At 40.4% G+C, this 19861-nt stretch overlaps 1 protein-coding gene across 1 annotated transcript in view; it reads right to left on the bottom strand.

The window, feature by feature from the left end:
* Nucleotides 1-19861, bottom strand: part of SNTG1 (syntrophin gamma 1) — a 317523-nt gene that overhangs the window by 136455 nt on the left and 161207 nt on the right. The window contains exons 5-7 of the mRNA XM_032610174.1: nt 10468-10525; nt 9604-9647; nt 9469-9510 (exon numbers count right to left, since the gene is read on the bottom strand). Coding sequence (XP_032466065.1) covers nt 9469-9510; nt 9604-9647; nt 10468-10525 — 144 coding nt within the window. The remainder of the gene's footprint in view (nt 1-9468; nt 9511-9603; nt 9648-10467; nt 10526-19861) is intronic.

The raw sequence follows: 19861 nt of genomic DNA, 5'->3' as shown, positions 1-19861 counted from the left end.
GGCCTGCTACCCCCGCGACTGCAGAGTGACTGAAGTGGAACACGGATGGAGGGATGATTCCCGTCCTATGAGGACGGAGCTGACATAGCGAGATTTCATCACCGTCCTCAGAATGATGCGTGGTTGAAAACCTAGGAATTGCTTATTTCTGGAATCTTTTAGTTAATATTTTTGGACTGTGGTTGACCTTGGGTCACTGATGCCAAGTAAAGTGAAACCGCAGATAAGGAGGGACTCCTATCTTTTGAAGAACACTCTGTCCAAAAACAGCAAAATGCACATTCCTCCCACGCTTGTATGGAAAATTCACAAAGATAGACCAGATTCTAGGCCAGACACAAAATTTAACAAATCAAAAAGAATACAAATCATATAAACTAGGCCCCCAGACAACAAGGAATTTAAACTAGCAGTCAGTACCAGAAAGATAGCTTGAAAGTCCCCCAGATATTTGGAGAATACCTTTCTACATAACACAGGAGTCAAAGAAGAAATTTGGAGAGAAATTTAAAAATACTTTGAACTAAATAAAAATGAAATAGAACTCTTCAAAATTTGTGGGAAGCTGTGCTTAGAGAAAAATTTATGCCATTAAATGCATGTATTCAAAAAGATGATTAAAGTCAATGATCTAAGCTTCTACTATAGGAAACAGAAAACGTGGAGCAGTCAAAGCCCCAAGCACAAAGAAGAAAACAAATAATAAAGTCACACAGGAAATTAGTGAAATGGAAAACACACAAACAAAAACAACAGAGAAAAGTCAATGACACTAAACACCTGTCCTTTGAAGTGATAAATAAAAACTGATAAGCCTCTAACCGGATTAATCAAGAAATAGAGAAGATACAAATTACCAATATTGGAAATGAAAGAGGGGTCATCACGATTGATTCCATGGACATTAAGAAAAGGCTCATAGTAGAATACTATCAACAGCTCTATGCCCACAGCTTTGGTAACCTCGGTGACATGGATCAATTCTTTGAAAGACACAGCTACTAAAACTCACACAAGGAGAAATCGATATTCTGAAATGGCCTATATGTATTAAATAAATTGAACCCAAAAAACCACCTAAACTAGAAAGTTTTCCTGGTGTGTTCTGTCACATATTTAATGAAGGAACGGAACCAATCCTCCACAGTCTTGTCTAGAATATAGAGGCAGAGGCAACACTTTCTAAGTCATTCTTTGATGCCAGCATTATCCTAATACCAAAAGCGATTTTAAAAACATTACAGAAAAACAAAATTAAGACCAATATATCTTATCAGAATTTATGCAATGACCTTCAAAAAGTTACTAGCACATCAAACCCAGTAATGTATAAAAGGAATTATATATCACAACCAGGTGGGCTTATTCCAGGTAAGCAAGGATGATTCAATATTGTAAATTCAATCAATGTAATCTATGCATCAAATGTTTAAAGAACAAAACAAGTATGGTCATATCAAATGATGCAGAAAAAGCACTTGAAAGAACTCAACATACATCCATGATTAAAACTGCCTGCAAAGTAGGAATATAGGGGAACTTCTTCAACTTGATAAAGAACGTCTACAAAACACCCAGAGCTCATATCACACTTAATGATGAGAAACCAGACCCGTTCCCACTGAGACCAGGAACAAGGAAAGGACGTATTTTCTCACAATGAATATTCAAGTTATGCTGGAAGTCCAGGCTACTGCAATATGACAATAATGAAAAAATAAAGTTACATTGACTTAAAGAAGGAAATAAAGCCATCTTAATGGCCATGAAATAATTCATGCGTTGGACTTTATTACAATTAAAAAGTTCTGTTCTGGGCTTCCCTGGTAGCGCAGTGGTTAAGAATCTGCCTGCCAGTGCAGGGGACACGGGTTCAAGCCCTGGTCCAGGAAGATCCCACATGCCGTGGAGAAACTAGGTCCATGCGCCACAACTAATGAGCCCGTGTGCTGCAACTATTGGAGCCCGTGCTCCACAACAAGAGAAGCCACCTCAATGAGAGGCCCGTGCACCGCAACGAAGAGTAGCCCCCACTCACCGCAGCTAGAGAAAGCCCGCACACAGCAAAGAAGACCCAACACAGTCAAAATAAATAAATAAATAAAATTAATAAAGAGAAAAAAAAAGTTCTGTTCTGCAAAGTCTACTTTTAAAGAAAATTAAAAGGCAACCCATCCACAGAGAGGGAGAAAATATTTTTAAAACATATATTTGATGTGGTAGCCAATACAAATGAGGAGCTATCTCCAACATATATATATAAAGAACTTTGTTAAGTTCAACAATATGAAAACAAACAACTGAATTTAAAAATGGGCAAGGTATGTGACTAGACATCACCAAAGAAAATACAAAGAGGGAAAATAAGCATATGAACATATGCCCAGCATCATCTGTCATTAAGGAATTGTAAATTAAAATAGCAATGAGATACCACTGTACACATGGTTCAAATCCACAAAACGGAAAGTACCAATTGCTGGTAAGGACACAGAGCAACGGGAGCTCTCCTTTATTGCTAGTGGATGTGCAAAATGGTACTGCCGTTTTGGGAGACAGGTTGGCAGCTTCTTGTAAACTAACTATAATCTTACCATATAATTCAGCACTACACCTCCTAAGTTATACTCAATTTATTTAAAACGTATGTCCATGCAAAAACCTGCCTGCAAATATTTATAACAGCTTTATTCATAATCACCACGAACTGGAAGTAAGCACAATGTCCTTCAATAGGTAAATAGATTTTTTATAAAACTGTAGTGAAGTTGCTTAATATTCCATTGTCTGGACCATGAAATATTATTCAGTGCTCAAAAAGAAATAGATTATCAAGAGCTAAAAGACATGAATCATTCTTAAACGCACGTTGCTAAGTGAAAGAAGCCATTCTGAAAAGGCTACATTCTCTGTGATTTCAATTATATGACATTCTGATAAAGGCAAAACTACACAGACAGTGAAATGGTCATTTCTAGAGGACCACGATGTGGGGAGGAAATAGCTGAAGAGGATTTTCTTAGGGCAGTGAAACTCTTCTGTAGGACACCATAATGGTGGATACATGGTATTATGCATTTGTCAAAACCTGTAGAATTTGCAGCTAAAAGGTGAGTGAGCCTTAATGTGTGCAAATCTTTAAAAAAAATCATTTTGGAGGTTAAGGGATATCACAATTGAATGCAGGATATGACAAGAGAGTCTGAATGTATTACGAACGTCTGAAACAACCTCACTGAAGGGCTCAGGAGAGTGGAACTGACCTGAGTGAATCTGGAAGTTTATGAAATCTGCAAGACTAAAGGCAAAAAAGAACAGTACGTCAATCCTCTACCTAGTCAAGTCTTCCCACTAGGGAGTGGATTAACTGTCCTGATCCTGCTGTACATATGTACTGGATTAGAACAATTAAACAAGCAGATGGCAGATGGTGTAGCATCTGTTGGTGGGAGGCTACACATAAGCAAGGGGAGGAGGCTAGGACTGTGTGATGACGGGTTCCCTTAGCGGCAGCCACGTAAACTCACGTTTAGCTTAATGTAGGTGCAGAGTAGGTATGTGAGCAATTCTGTACACACACACACACACACACACACACACACACACACACACACACACACACGCCTCCTGTTCTGTGAGCTGAGGGGCCTAGAAGACACAGCTACTCCACAAGCAATGAGCACACCAGCTCCCAGAATGTGGTTTCTCAAACATTCTCTAACAAAGCAAAGCAGGGCCTCTGGGAGGAAGTGCTGATTCTTGGAGTGGCAGGAAATGTACAAGATGAGCCTGAAACACCTTTCAGTGCCAGAGACTGAGAAAGTGCTCCCCCCGCCAAAAAAAAAAAAAAATCCCAAGGACTTTTCAAAGCAACATTAAAATCAAGTGAAAGAGCTTACAGCCCAGAGTATAAAAGAAGTATCCACAATCCACACTGATCTGTCTGAAAAATTGAGGTGTACAGACGAATCTCCTACGTAGCAGAATTCCAGGGAACGTAGGCAGAGAGTCCACCCCTGTGGAGGTAGAGCATATCCCCCACTAAATGTAGGAGCTCCTTCCGAGGAGCACGGCATGGAAAGGGAACAAGAACCACAGAGTAAGAAACTTGGCAGACAGGCTTCCCTGGTGGCACAGTGGTTCAGAGTCTGCCTGCCGATGCAGGGGACACGGGTTCATGCCCCGGTCCGGGAAGATCCCACGTGCCGCGGAGCGGCTGGGCCCGTGCGGAGCCTGCGCGTTGGAGCCTGTGCTCCGCAACGGGAGAGGCCCGCGTACCGCAAAAAAAAAAAAAAAAAAAAGAAAGAAACCTGGCATACCCTTCCTCATCCAGGTGCTGGTGATGCAGTCATGACGGCAGGTACACGTGATAAGACATGATAAGACGGGCATTGTGCCTCTGTCATCTTCCTCCCAACACACATAAGCCCAGTCTAAGCACAAAAGAAATCGGAAAATTCCAAATCGAGATTCAGCCCGCAAAATACCTGTCCAGTCCCCCTCAAAAGTGTAACAGTTATCAAAAAAGAAGTCCTAGAAACTATTACAGCCCAGAGGAGCCAAAGGAGACATCATTACATGTGATGTGTAATCCGGATGCGATCCTGGGACAGGAAAAGAAGTATTAGGTAAAAACTAAAGAAATTTGAATAAAGTATAGACTTTTGTTAATAATAACCTATCAGTACTGGTTTATTCCTTGTAAGAAATGTAATGTAACAATGTGGGATGTTAATAATGGGGAAAACTGGGTGTGGAAACTAAAAATAGAACTACCATACGACCCAGCAATCCCACTACTGGGCATATACCCTGAGAAAACCATAATTCAAAAAGAGTCAGGTACCAAAATGTTCACTGCAGCTCTATTTACAATAGCCAGGACATGGAAGCAACCTAAGTGTCCATCAACAGATGAATGGATAAAGAAGATGTGGCACATATATACAATGGAATATTACTCAGCCATAAAAAGAAACGAAATCGAGTTATTTGTAGTGAGGTGGATGGACCTAGAGTCTGTTATACAGAGTGAAGTAAGTCAGAAAGAGAAAAACAAATACTGTATGCTAACACATATATATGGTATCTAAAAAAAAAAAATGGTTCTGAAGAAGCTAGGGACAAGACGGGAATAAAGACGTAGATGTAGAGAATGGACCTAAGGACAGGGGGAGGGGGAAGGGTAAGCTGGGACGAAGTGAGAGAGTGGTATGGACATATATACACTACCAAATGTAAAATTGATAGCTAGTGGGAAGCAGCCACATAGCACAGGGAGATCAGCTCGGTGCTTTGTGACCACCTAGAGGGGTGGGATAGGGAGGGTGGGAGGGAGGGAGACGCAAGAGGGAAGGGATACGGGGATATATGTATATGTATAGCTGGTTCACTTTGTTACACAACAGAAACTAAGACACCATTGTAAAGCAATTATACTCCAATAAAGATGTTAAAAAAAAAAGTGATGCATCAGTAGGGGTTCACCAACTGTAAGGTATGTCGACAGCAGCCTGTGGTCTTAGTAAGAGGGGACACTCTGTGTGAGACCAGATGGGGAGAAAACTCCCTGCACAATTATTTCGTAAACCTAAAAGGCTTCTAAAAGATAAAGTCTATTAAAATTGAAAAAGAGAAAAAACACACACATTCCCAGGCACTTTCTCATGAGTGAGCTGCAAAATACATCAAGAGTGATCTATTTCAAACGCTTCATCTTTCAGATAAAAAATGAGGGTCAGAGAAATGTAGGCCCTTTATGATCATCAGACAGCTGGAAAATACCTATAACACAAATTCTAACTTAGGTGTTCACATTTCCATCCTCAGACACTTTCTTCTCCTTGCCTTTCCGTCTGATCATTCTGAAAGTACAATGTCAGCTACGTGAGAATTGTAGAATCTGGGTGACACACACCTCCCCTTCTCACTCTGATCTGTGGTGCAGCAGAGTGACTGGGCAGCGTCTTTGTTGGGGTGTGGTGATGTCCACACGCCTGTCTCTACCCGCCGGTCACTTCCTCTTCTCTGTACACAGGGTCCACCTGGGCCTTCTGCTGTGTGTCCTCCCTGCAAGTTCCTCTGGGTGGGAACTGGCTCGTGCTCCACTAAGGAAGGCTTTATCTGGCCTGGCTTTGTCTCATTATCGAGGGCGCTGCGAAGCGGGTCTTTAGTGTGTGTAAGACAACAAATAGGGATGTGATGGGAATCGGTAGCCAGGAGTAAAGACCATGCAGTTAAGGAACTTGTCACCTGCGCTGTCTCTATTCATAGCCTAATTAGGGGACAGACCTGTGGGTCCAGCAGAGAAGGAACTCCTAAGGGTGTTAATGAGAATCTAAGGATGTAAATTAGTCAAGTTCTAGATATTTTATTACTTTTTAAAATCAGAGATACAATAAACAATATTTAACACCCCTCCCAAACCGGTGGGAAATATTAAAAGTCAAGTGATTTCATGTATGGCTTTCCTCTGTGGTAGTTAATTCAAAGAAAAAGAGTCCACTGCAGTCAGAATTCTGGAGGACAATCTTAATCCATTAGACCTCAAAACCTATTTCCAAACTGAAAACAAACTGAGAATTGTTAGCAGTTAGGTGAAACATGATATGTTACTCAATGACAATTTAAGCGTTTTGCCAAGATCTCAAATGCTTTATGTTCCCAAATCACATCCTAAATATGTTCCTTGATAACTCATAAAATCTCCTAAATGGTTCCAATATATAAAATAATGCCTCATTTTCAGATGATATAATGTAACTCTTGTAATTTTACTTTCTGATTCATCTAAGCTAAAAAAGAAAATTCCAATGGAAATTTTGAATTAAGTTAAGCATATATCATAACAATTAAAATGTTATTAAACAACATTTTGTATTTCTTTTATCAAAATTTGTTTTCATTGCATGAATATATCATTTTAACTTACATAATCTGAGCTATTCATTCTGCTCCTGTAAAAATTACACAATTTTAGAGTTTGGTTCAAAGTCGCAAACTCAGAATCAGGGTGATGGTTATTTGCAGTTCTAATTATCTAATGTTTTCTATCAATAAGACCGTAAAAACAAAAAAACTCTTTTTCGGTCTCAAATCTGGCACCTGCTCTAATCTTTCGTGGTCAGGAAACTGGTAGCTTTTCTTCCTTCGCAATCTTCTAGCAAGAAGAATGCCCGGGGTGGTGTGGGTGAAGCCCAGAATTGATGACCGCACACCCAGACATGAGAAACATACAGACGCAGATGCCCTGATGACCTAATTCTAGTTATTTAGCTAAAGAATCCGTTAACAACAGTCCACTGAGCGCCCAAGCGGAGAGCAGGGATCCCCGGCCACACAGATCAAGGCTGTAGCTAGCTCCACCACAGAAGCTACGGCTATACATCCTTGACGGCATCTACGAATGATGCAGACTTCTAACAATGGCAGTGAATAGTGTAGGTGAATGAAAGAAAGTCACAGGCACAAACAACCTACTGTCATACCTTCCGAGGCTGCTTTCTGAATTTGGGCCTCTGGGGGCCCTGACTTGGAATGAGGAATGCGGTCCGTCAGCATGGTACTTAAAACCATCTACACCTCTGAGCTTGCGGTGACCTTTTCTGCCCATGTAAGTCCCTTCTTAAACATTTAATTAATATCTCGGTCCCACTGAGGTGTAAGTCAGTCTGTTTGCTTAGATAATTAGCAGTGAAGACAAAAGCACCTAATCACTGTTGCAAAGTGAAAGATTGGAAGCAAATAAGAGTATCACCACCTACACTTCAAAGCTGATGCGGTTAAACCTCTCAAAAGAGTAAAAGTTTGTTGTGAAGGGCCACGTGCAATTTGCAATACAATCTTAAATCCCTCTTCTTTGAAACAGAATGAACACCATTCGGAAGTGGCGTGATTAGCGCATTCTAATCTTTCATGCCACGTGGATCTGTTTAATCAAAGCCTCATCACAGTAAGTGTAAGCTTGCTGCTTGCCTCTGAAGGGCAAATTGCAAACAGGACTCCATGGAACAGCGTGCGGTTTTGGAAGAGAATGCACTTGTTTTTGCTCCCTGGACAATGAATTTAAAGTCACGTTGTACTCTTGAAAAAAGACTAAAGTTAAAATATCTTTGCTTACAGGGCTGTATTTGAAATCTGTGTATATTCAGAACCGAGTAGTCTGTGATGTGCTTCTTCTCATTTGTCTAAAACTCTGTTCTCAAATATTGCTTTTCCCTGTACCTATTTGACATAAGCCTGAGATTTGAAGTACGTATATTTTATGCGAGGTTCACCACGGGGTGATTTTTCAAAAATCAAGTAGGATTTTTGAGAGAAAAACCGAGCCATGAATATGGACACACCTTGCCTGTCCCACAGAGAACGCTCTCCAACAGCTCTGCTTGTGGAGCTGGGGCTTTTCAGATGCTCGGAGTTGCCTCTTTGAGGCCTGAAATATGTAAACATGTCAGAAGAGTTTTCTCCAAATTGTAGCAGGGCAACGTCTTCACAAACCAAGTGAACCGGAGCCGCGAGAAGCCAAAGGTTTACGGTATTTTCATTTTGTTTGACCCTTGAGTACAAACCTTTAGGCATATTTTCTCCTCTCTCCTTTCCCCTGTGAGCTGATACGGAGATTCAGTGAAGGTTCTACGAATGTTATTGAATTAGCTGTGAAAAACATTTCCCAAACGCCCGACACCGGCCTGCATCACTTTTCTGCATCATTTTTTATGTCCTCCCTCAGCTCCACAGAAGCTGCTCAACCTTCCAGCTTCTCCCAAGGTGTAGATTAGAGGCCACTGACAGTGAAACTGCTGGGCCCGTTGTTAAAAATACAAATTCCTGGGTCACATAAGCTGAGTGAATTAAAGGATCTGAAGCCGGGCTTCAAATCTGCACATTACCAACATCCAAGAAAATACCACAGTAAACACTGCTGATCTTTCTGTGTAGCTGTCTAGTGAGCCGAACCTGTGAACCTTGAGATGAAGTGTCTCTAAATGTCGTCTCTGTCTCTGTCTGTCTCTCTGTCTCTCTCTCTGTCTCTCTGTCTCTCTCTCTCACACACACACACACAGTCTTTACATGCTCTTCCCATTGCCCCAGCTACTAGATGAAATTTTACAAACATAAATTTTATTGTTTATAAGCTTCTAAACATTTGCAAAGATTTAGAGATATATTTCACCTAGAGATGCACTTAGTGGGCACGGACTAGTAGGAATTAACTGAAAGCTGGAAAACATAGCAAACAGCTGTATTTCTTTGAATTACATTTTTTTCTTAGTGATACTCACTGATCTGTTTCTAATATACAAAAAAAAACCCCAAACACCAAGTAAGAGATTATCCGAAAGTCTGACAGCGCACTGGACCAGCGTCATATTTCCTAATGAATACAATGAAAAGTTTTTAGCAATGCCCTAAATCCTCATTTGCACATGGGGAAAATTATGATATTAGGAAAAAGTAAAGAAAACTCACCACTTCTTCATGTCTGCATTTCCTCACATTAATCCCGTTTATCTGCAATGGAAAGAGAGACACAGCTTCATGTGGTATATTGTGAATTGACCTCATGTTTTGGTTGCATGTGGAAAATAATGGTAAGGTGTATACCTGCAGAATTGCGTCCCCAATAAAGAGCAGTCCTGAGAGCTCAGCTGTGAATGGAGAAGGACAATTGATTATGCATCGTCTACTTTCTTCACACAGATGAAAGAGTTTTTAATTAAATAAAGTCAAAACTGATAAAAGGGAAAAAATGAAATGTTTTATATGGGTAGCATCTTAGAAGATCCACAGGTCATAGAAATGCAAAAACAATCACATGATTCAACTCCTATGATTGAAACATGAGCCGAACTGAAACACGTGCTGTGACAGTTCCGTTTCATTCTATCATTTTAGATCTTAGTTGCCAGAAATTGGCCACACTTCTGGGTGGAGGACTAAATGTTCTCATGTTCTTATGAGAGCACTAAGGCATCTATGAAAACGTTTAGAGCTAGACGTTCACTCCATCAGCAATGGAATCAGCTCCCCGTTTCTTTTTAAACACTAGGCTGTCTCAGTGATTTCGGTCATTGTAACAGTTGGTTTACATCCTCGGAGTTTTTCCTGGATGAAATTTCATATGAAGGGCTGAGTTAAATTGCATATGAAAACTGAAAAAATATATATATATAACTGGAGTTGCCTGTAACTGATGAGACTTGTAAGCATCAGGGCCGTTTCTACGCTTACTTGTTAATGAGACACTGTGCAGTCATGCAGTCTCTGGCTCACACACAGCCACCTGCTCTACTGTCTTCCCTCCCTGCCCGCCGGGCGGGTAAAGGACTTGGACTCGGGAGTCAGAACTGTCACCTGCTGCCTGGTCATGGGACCCCGGCTGGTCAGTCCCATACGAATCTATGATTCTAACTATCGTCTTTTTCCTCAGTGACAGGGACTCACAGAACAGCTCTCTTAACACTTTACCTCTTTGCTCCTTGGAGATTTTTGAAATGACAACTGGAATGTTATGTTCCGCTCCCCCCTGAAAAGAGAAAATCATATATCGTGCTTTTTAATCTCAAAAATTAAATACACAGCCTTTAGTTAGGAAACTATACAAGTTACGAACAGCATGTGAATAGACACCAAATAGAATTAAAACAGACCCCTGGAATTTTTCTGCCAAATAGATTGTCCTCCCAAGAAACTTATCTGTTTAGAATTTCTCTGTGACATGCAATAATTAATAGCAGTTGACTTTGAAAATGTCAATTTTTTAAATTAAGATTGGTGATTCCTTAAGAAGGCATTTCCTCCAATGTGTAGCAGTGCTGCCCATTGTAGAAATTCATACTTAGGGTTCCAAACAGTAGATAATTATGTATTTCCATTATCTGGCTAAGTTGTTCTATGCTGGGGACCAAGCAAGGGCCCCTTTGGATGCTGCATGGCTGGAGAGACTACATACACAAATTGGTACAAAAAAACAGACTGTGTATATGCCTGATGGGGAAGGGGTCATTATATTCCTCTTTGTGTGAAAGTGCATAGTAAACAATTAACAGAATACAGTAAACTGACAAGAATATTGCAACAGTGCTTTGTCTAATTGACCAAATAAGATAGAAAAAATAAAGAAAAATAAGTAAGCTAAACTTATGTGGACGGAAATAAAATAAATCCCTGAAGTAACTGCATAAACTTATGGTTTTTATATAACAGATTTGAGAAGGTTGAAAGCAATAGTTGAAAACTCAAGTAAGTGCATCAAAGAATAAGATTTCATGTAGAAAACAAGTACAGCACTTTTAACATGGGTAGTTGAAAAGATAATCTAAATTTCCATGGGGTTTCTGTAGCTTCAGAATTAGTAAACCTCCTAAGCCTTTTTTCCTTCAAGGACAAAAATTATTTTAGAACAGACATTTTTTCCCATGAATGTCCATTTTTAGCACTCAGTTGTCAATATATTTAAATACAAGATAGGCAGTAGTTGTAGAAAACAGTAGTGGCTTTCAAGCTTTTCTTGGCAAGTAGTCCTTTCTACTTCTGGGATATTAAGAAGACACGTGATAAATAAAATACTGAAAACTGTCTTACCCAGGGTGAAATTCAAACCCACCCCTGAATCTCCTGTTCTCACCATTTCCCACTAACCTGACATTCACCCACCCACCCTCACTAAGTCTGTGCAGAAGGTCTCTGGCATAAGCTTCCTTGGCTTCTGATTCTGCTCTTGCATTCTGTGTTTGTGTCCATAACAAGCCCTGACCCTGTCCAAGACAATCTCTCATCTGATCAGAACACAGGATTGGGACTGAGGGTGCAGTACAAAAGGAGTGCTTTGTTGGCACAGTAAACCTGGAACAGAATCCAAGGCCCTTCATGTTTACCAGTTAGGGTTCCAAGTTCCCAATCCCTGCATTCTGTTTTATCTTTCCCCCTTATACTTATTAGCTTCTTACCTACTACAATCTTACACCTTTCCTACATACATTATTTGTTTTCTTTCTCCTAACCACAAAGCAAGTTCCACAAGCACAACAGATTTATTTATTTATTTATTTTGGTTATTTGTTTCCTGCATTGATGTAATGTCAGTGCCTGGAATAATGATTCTTTTTTAAGCTTTGAAATGTTTGTTGAGTGAATGAGTGAATGAATAAATGAAGTCTAAAACTTTTCCAGACCTAAAATTGTTCATTCTTTTTTTTTAAAACAATTTTTTAAAGATTTTTTTTGATGTGGATCATTTTTAAAGTCTTTATTGAATTTGTTACAATACTGCTTCTGTTTTGTGTTTTGTGCTTTGGGCCCCAAGGCATGTGGGATCTTAGCTCCCCGACTAGGGATTGAACCCACACCCCCTGCATTGGAAGGCAAATCTTAACCACTGGACCACCAGGGAAGTCCTGTAAAATTGTTCATTCTTTAAAGTACTTTGCAGAGGGAGACCTTCAAGACCACAGAGGAGTAAGACATGGAGATCACCTTCTTCCCCACAAATGCATCAGAAATATATCTACATGTGGAACAACTCCTACAGAACACCTACTGAATGCTGGCAGAAGACCTCAGACTTCCCAAAAGGCAAGAAACTCCCCACATACCTGGGGAGGGCAAAAGAAAAAAGGAAAAACAGAGACAAAAGAATAGGGACAGGACCTGCACCTCTGGGAGGGTGCCGTGAAGGAGGAAAGGTTTCCACACACTAGAAGTCCCTTCGTGGGCGGAGACTGCGGGTGGCGGAGGGAGGACCCTTCAGAGCTGCGGAGGAGAGCATAGCAACAGGGGCGCGGAGGGCAAAGTGGAGAGATGTCCGCACAGAGGATCGGTGCCGACCGGCACTCACCAGCCCGAGAGGCCTGTCTGCTCACCCGCCGGGGCGGGTGGGGCTGGGAGCTGAGGCTCGGGCTTTGGTCGGATCCCAGGGAGAGGACTGGGGTTGGCGGTGTGAACACAGCCTGAAGGGGGCTAGTGTGCCACAGCTAGCCAGGAGGCACCCTGGGGAAAAGCCTGGACTTGCCGAAGAGGCAAGAGACCATTGTTTTGGGGTGCGCAGGGAGAGGGGATTCAGAGCACCGCCTAAACGAGCTCCAGAGACGGGCGCGAGCCGCCGCTATCAGGGCAAACACCAGAGACGGGCATGAGACGCTAAGGCTGCTGCCGCCGCCACCAAGAAGCCTGTGTGCGAGCACAGGTCACTCTCCACACCGCCCTTCCGGGAGCCTGTGCAGCCCACCACCGCCAGGGTTCCGGGATCCAGGGACAACTTCCCCGGGAGAATGCACGGCACACCTCAGGCTGGGGCAACGTCACGCTGGCCTCTACCGCCGCAGGCCCGCCCCGCACTCCATGCCCCTCCCTCGCCCCGGCCTGAGTGAGCCAGAGCCCCCGAATCAGCGGCTTCTTTAACCCGGTCCTGTCTGAGCGAAGAACAGACGCCCTCCGGGGACCTACACGCAGAGGCGGGTCCAAATCCAAAGCTGAACCCCAGGAGTTGTGCGAACAAAGAAGAGAAAGGGAAATCTCTCCCAGCAGCCTCAGGAGCAGCGGATTAAATCTCGACAGTCAACCTGTTGTACCTGCATCTGTGGAATACCTGAATAGACAGCGAATCATCCCAAATTGAGGAGGTGGACTTTGGGAGCAACTGTAGACTTGGGGTTTTCTTTTTGCATCTAATTTGTTTCTGGGTTTATGTTTATCTTAGTTTAGTATTTAGAGCTTCTTATCATTGGTAGATTTCTTTATTGATTTGGCTGCTCTCTTCCTTTTATATATATATATATTTTTTTTTCAGTTTTCACTTTTTGTGAGTGTGTCTGTGTGTATGCTTCTTTCTGTGACTTTGTCTGTATAGCTTTGCTTTTACCTTTGTCCTAGGGTTCTGTTTGATTTTTTTTAATATAGTTTTTAGCGCTTGTTATCATTGGTGGATTTGTTTTTTGGTTTGGTTGCTCTCTTCTTTCTTTCTTTCTTTCTTTTATTACTTTTTAATTTTTAATAATTAAAAAAATTAGTTTAATAACTTTATTTCTTTTTATTTTATTTTTTCCTTTCTCTCTCTCTTCCTTCCTCTCTCTCTCTCTCTCTCTCTCTCTCTCTCTCTCTCTCTCTATCTTTCTTTTTTTTCTCCCTTTTCTTCTGAGCCACGTGGCTGACAGGGTCTTGGTGCTACGGCCGGGTCTCAGGCCTGTGCCTCTGAGGTGGGAGAGTCGAGTTCAGGACATTGGTCCACCAGAGACTTCCCAGCTCCACAAAATATCAAATGGCGAAAGCTCTCCTAGAGATCTCCATCCCCATGCTAAGACGCAGTTCCATTCAACAACCAGCAAGCTACAGTGCTGGACACCCTGTGCCAAACAACTGACAAACCAGGAACACAACCCGTCCCATTAGCAGAGAGGCTGCTTAAAATCATAATAAGGTCACAGACACCCCAAAACACACCACCAGATGTGGTCCTGCCCACCAGAAAGACAAGATCCAGCCTCATCCACCAGAACACAGGCATGAATCCCCTCCACCAGGAGCCTACACAACCCACTGAACCAATCTTAGCCACTGGAGGCAGACACCAAAAACAAAGGGAACTACGGACCTGCAGCCTGTGAAAAGGAAACCCCAAACTCAGTAAATTCAGCAAAATAAAAAGACAGAGAAACACACAGCAGATGAAAGAGCAAGGTAAACACCCACCAGACCAAACAAATGAAGAGGAAATAGGCAGTCTACCTGAAAAAGAATTCAGAGTAATGATAGTGAAGATAATCCAGAACCTTGGAAACAGAATGGAGAAAATACAAAAAACATTTAACAAGGACCTAGAAGAACAAAAAAGCAAACAAACAATGATGAACTACACAATAAATGAAATTAAAAATTCTCTAGAAGGAATCAATAGCAGAATAACTGAGGCAGAAAAACGGATAAGTGACCTGGAAGATAAAATAGTGGGAATAACTACCATAGAGAAGAATAAAGAAAAAAGAATGAAAAGAATTGAGGACAGTCTTAGAGACCCCTGGGACAACATTAAATCCACCAACATTCGAATTATAGCGTTCCCAGAAGAAGAAGAGAAAAAGAAAGGGACTGAGAAAATATTTGAAGAGATTATAGTTGAAAACTTCCCTAATATGGGAAAGGAAATAGTCAAGTCCAGGAAGCACAGAGAATCCCATCCAGGATAAATCCAAGGAGAAACACACCAAGACACATATTAATCAAACTATCAAAAATTAAATACAAACAAAAAATATTAAAAGCAGCAAGGGAAAAATAACATACAAGGGAATCCACATAAGGTTAACAGCTGATCTTTCAGCAGAAACTCTGCAAGCCAGAAGGGAGTGGCAAGACATATTTAAAGTGATGAAAGGGAAAATACCTACAACCAAGATTACTCTACCCAGCAAGGATCTCATTCAGATTAGATGGAGAAATTAAAACCTTTACAGACAAGCAAAAGCTAAGAGAATTCAGCACCACCAAACCAGCTTTACGACAAATGCTATAGGAACTTCTCTAGCAGGAAACACAAGAGAAAGAAAAGACCTACAATAACAAACCCATAACAATGAAGAAGATGGTAATAGGAACATACATATCGATAGTTACCTTAAATGTAAATTGATTAAATGCTCCCATCAAAAGACATAGATTTGCTGAATGGATACAAAAACAAGAACCATATATATGCTGTCTACAAGAGACCAACTTCAGACCTAGGGACACATACAGAGTGAAACTGAGGGGATGGAAAAAGATATTCCATGCAAATGGAAATCAAAAGAAAGCTGGAGTAGGAATTCTCATATCAGACAAAATAGACTTTAAAATAAAGACTATTACAAGAGACAAAGAAAGACACTACATAATGATCAAGGGATCAATTCAAGAAGAAGATATAACAATTGTAAATATTTATGCACCCAACATAGGAGCACCTCAATACATAAGGCAAATGCTAACAGCCATAAAAGGGGAAATAGACAGTAACACAGTCATAGTAGGGGACTTTAACACCCCACTTTCACCAATGGACAGATCATCCATAATGAAAATTAATAAGGAAACACAAGATTTAAATGATACATTAAACAAGATGGACTTAATTGATATTTATAGGACATCCTATCCAAAAAAAAACAGAATACACTTTCTTCTCAAGTCCTCCTGGAACATTCTCCAGGACAGATCATATCTCAGGTCACAAATCAAGCCTTGGTAAATTTAAGACAACTGAAATCATATCAAGTATATTTTCAGACCACAACACTATGAGACCAGATATCAATTACAGTAAAAAATACAAACAACACATGGAGGCTAAACAATATACTACTAAATAACCAAGAGATCACTGTTGAAATCAAAGACAAAATCAAAAAATACCTAGAAACAAATGACAATGAAAACACGATGACCCAAAACCTATGGGATGCAGCAAAAGCAGTTCTAAGAGGGAAGTTTATAGCAACACAATCCTACCTCAAGAAACAAGAAACACCTCAGATAAACAACCTAACCTTACACCTAAAGCAATAAGAGAAAGAATAACAAAAAACCCCCCAAAGTTAGGAGAAGGAAAGGAATCATAAAGATCAGATCAGAAATAAATGAAAAAGAAATGAAGGAAACAATAGCAAAGATCAATAAAACTAAAAGCTGGTTCTTTGAGAAGATAAACAAAATTGATAAACTATTAGCCAGACTCACTACAAGCAACTATATGCCAATAAAATGGACAACCTGGAAGAAATGGAAAAATTCTTAGAAAAGCACAACCTTCCGAGACTGAACCAGGAAGAAATAGAAAATTTAAACTGACCAATCACAGGCACTGAAATTGAGACTATGATTAAAAATCTTCCAACAAACAAAAGCCCAGGACCAGATGGCTTCACAGGCAAATTCTACCAAACATTTAGAGAAGAGCTCACACCTATCCTTCTCAAACTCTTCCAAAAAATAGCAGAGGGAGGAACACTCCTAAACTCATTCTATGAGGCCACCAACACCCTGATACCAAAACCAGACAAAGATGTCACAAAGAAAGAAAACTACAGGCCAATATCACTGAGGAACATAGATGCAAAAATCCTCAGCAAAATACTAGCAAACAGAATCCAACAGCACATTAAAAGGCTCATGATCTTAAGGAGAAACTGAGACGGTGAACAATGAAATCAAACGTGCACGGCTGCAGATAGTTTCTAGAGATCCTTGGAAACTGGGAAAAAAGTTAAGAATACATCTCCATTTCTTAGAATAAGATGCTGGTTAGCTAATATAAATCAAGCACTGATGAAGTTTTACGTGATAGAAAGAGAAAACAAACTCATCCAGATATTATGGTTCAGATATTTGGGGGCAGAGAAGAACGCTGTTTATGTCACTCCAGGTTGGTGGTTGTTACAAGAGCATTTTCCTTTAACTGATTTTGCTTCTCACAGTTTTCTGTCCTTGCACTACTGAATTTAAAGATTTTCTCAGTGCTCAGATTTTTAATGCAGGTTACCATGGTGGGACGGTGGGAAACCTCTCCTCAGGGTTGGTCTAGAGATATCGATTTTCTGAGAGTTAGCTCAGCAATCCCATTCTTCCCTCAGCAACTGAGACTTATAAATATTTTTTAATAATAAGATACAACTAGCCCCTATTTTATCAACATTTTCCTTTTATATGTAAAATTTCTCCTGAAATTTGAATGGTTTGAGTCCAAAGGTTTTTTTTTTTAACTTTATTTCTTCAATCAGACATTTGGAGCTCTGAGAGAATTTTTAAGCTAGTTTAAGGAGATCACTTCATTAATTGATTAAGAGAGCTAATTTTAAGACAAAACTCAGGGGATAAAATTGGAACATAAAACCACAGTGCCTTCATTTATTGAATAAAATGTGAGAGCAGTCCAGCTCTATTAAAGTAAATTAGATTTAGCTCTGAACCTAATTGGGGATATTCCAAGTTTTCCAGACAGAAATCAAATAATGTGACTCACCCTGTTCAAGATAGGTGATAGGCTTCATGTTACACGCAGAATAAAAGCCAAGGTCCTTAGCATCCCCTGTTATGTGCCTCAGCATCCCCTGAAGCTTTATCCTGGACCCTTCTCATTCTGACAAGGACATCTACATATACGGTCCCCTCTGCCTGGAGAGCTGTTTACCTTTACTTTTAACCTCGTATACACTCTAGCCACATCCAGGAGTTCAGCCAAAGGGCTCCTTCCTCAGTTTCTCCTTACCTGCAGTGATTACTTCTATAGCACTGGATCATGGCTGGGGTTTACGTTTCTCTACATGACACTCTGGTCAATGTCTGCTTTCCCTCTAGAATGTGAAGGGCCTGACGTCAGGGCAGGTTTCCTTTACCATCTTCTCCTTGACCTATCCTGAGGCCCGCCAGGGTGTATGGCTTGAGGCCACGGTTTAGAGAATAAATGAATTACTTGAGCTCTGTTGATCCAGGGTAAAATGAGATTAGAAAAAGTGAGGTGACATTCTAGAGTGCATCCCAGAAAATATTAAAAGACACACCATTCAGTTTTGAGATAGCCTTTCTACAAAGCATAATTAATTTTATAGCTAGATAGGAACAAGGATATAAAGTCCCATCTAAAGCATTTTGTGCAGGACTCTATCCAATGATTTTGCCAGTACAACTCTGAAATTCCACTAAATCAAACCCAGAATGTTTTTATAATGCTGGGAACCTTGCCAAATAAATCCTTTCAATTCAATATTTTCATTACAATCAATCAATCATATTCTGGGCTTTGGAAAGAAAAGGATACACAGACCCCAACATTACATATCCATTTAGAGAATGGAAAATACTTACAAACAGATAATGACAGACAGTAATTAAGGTTTAGAGCCCAGTCAACAGGTGTGGGAGAGGCACCTAAAGGAATATCATTTGAAAGAACATGGACAAATACCCTTATACATTTGCATGCCATGCTTATCTGCCAAAATCACTTAGTCTAGCTCTGGCAAAATTACTGGCTTTCCCACGTAAGTTATGATTGCCTTCAAATGGAAATCCAAAGTAGGGAATTCTATAGAGGCGGAAAGTAGACTGCTGGTTGCTCAGACCTGAGCCGGGGATGGGGTATAGAAGGCAGATGCTGACGGTATGGGTTTTCTCCTCAGTGGATGAAAATGTTCTAAAACTGACTGTAGTGATGGGTGCACACATCTGTGAATATAATGAAAATCATTGAATTGTACACTCTAAGTGGGTAGATTGTATGGTATGTGAATTACATCTCAATAAGCTATTTAAGTTAAAAAATCATCCTTCAAATGATAATTCATCAGTGGTTTTACCTGATTCTTGGAACTAATGCACACTCTTCTAGCTAAGCTTTATTACCTGCTTATTACCCTCCTATTTCTGTGGTGCAAAGGTATGTACCCTGTACATACCTTTGGGGGAAACAGAAGAATCAGACTCAAATAATGAGAACAGGGCAGAATGAGGAAATGAATGCAAATGTGCCTGTGCTTGTAGCAACGCTTGATATTTAAAGACTTTTGCCCTGAAATCACTAATAAATGAAAATACAGACATTTATGACAACTGCTATGAAGATGTATATGTTTGTTTGGTAAATATGATATAATTAATACCCAACCCTTGATATTAAGAAATTGTTTGCTTGACGCTGGACATTTCAATCCATTTATTTCAGTTTTAAATAAACCAGAATGTGAATAACTTAGAGAGGAAACATTATTTGTGTTTCCAAATAGAGAGCGTAGAGATAATTTAGTGCAGGTTTTACAGCTATAGGGCATATTTATTGGGAATAAGGACTACGTCATCAGCTTTGATGGGGGTTGCGGCCCAGCTCTGCCGGTTACAA

This window comes from Phocoena sinus, chromosome 17 (assembly GCF_008692025.1).
Source record: "Phocoena sinus isolate mPhoSin1 chromosome 17, mPhoSin1.pri, whole genome shotgun sequence".
Lineage (NCBI taxonomy): Eukaryota > Metazoa > Chordata > Mammalia > Artiodactyla > Phocoenidae > Phocoena > Phocoena sinus.
This window is presented reverse-complemented; position numbering and strand designations above follow the sequence as displayed.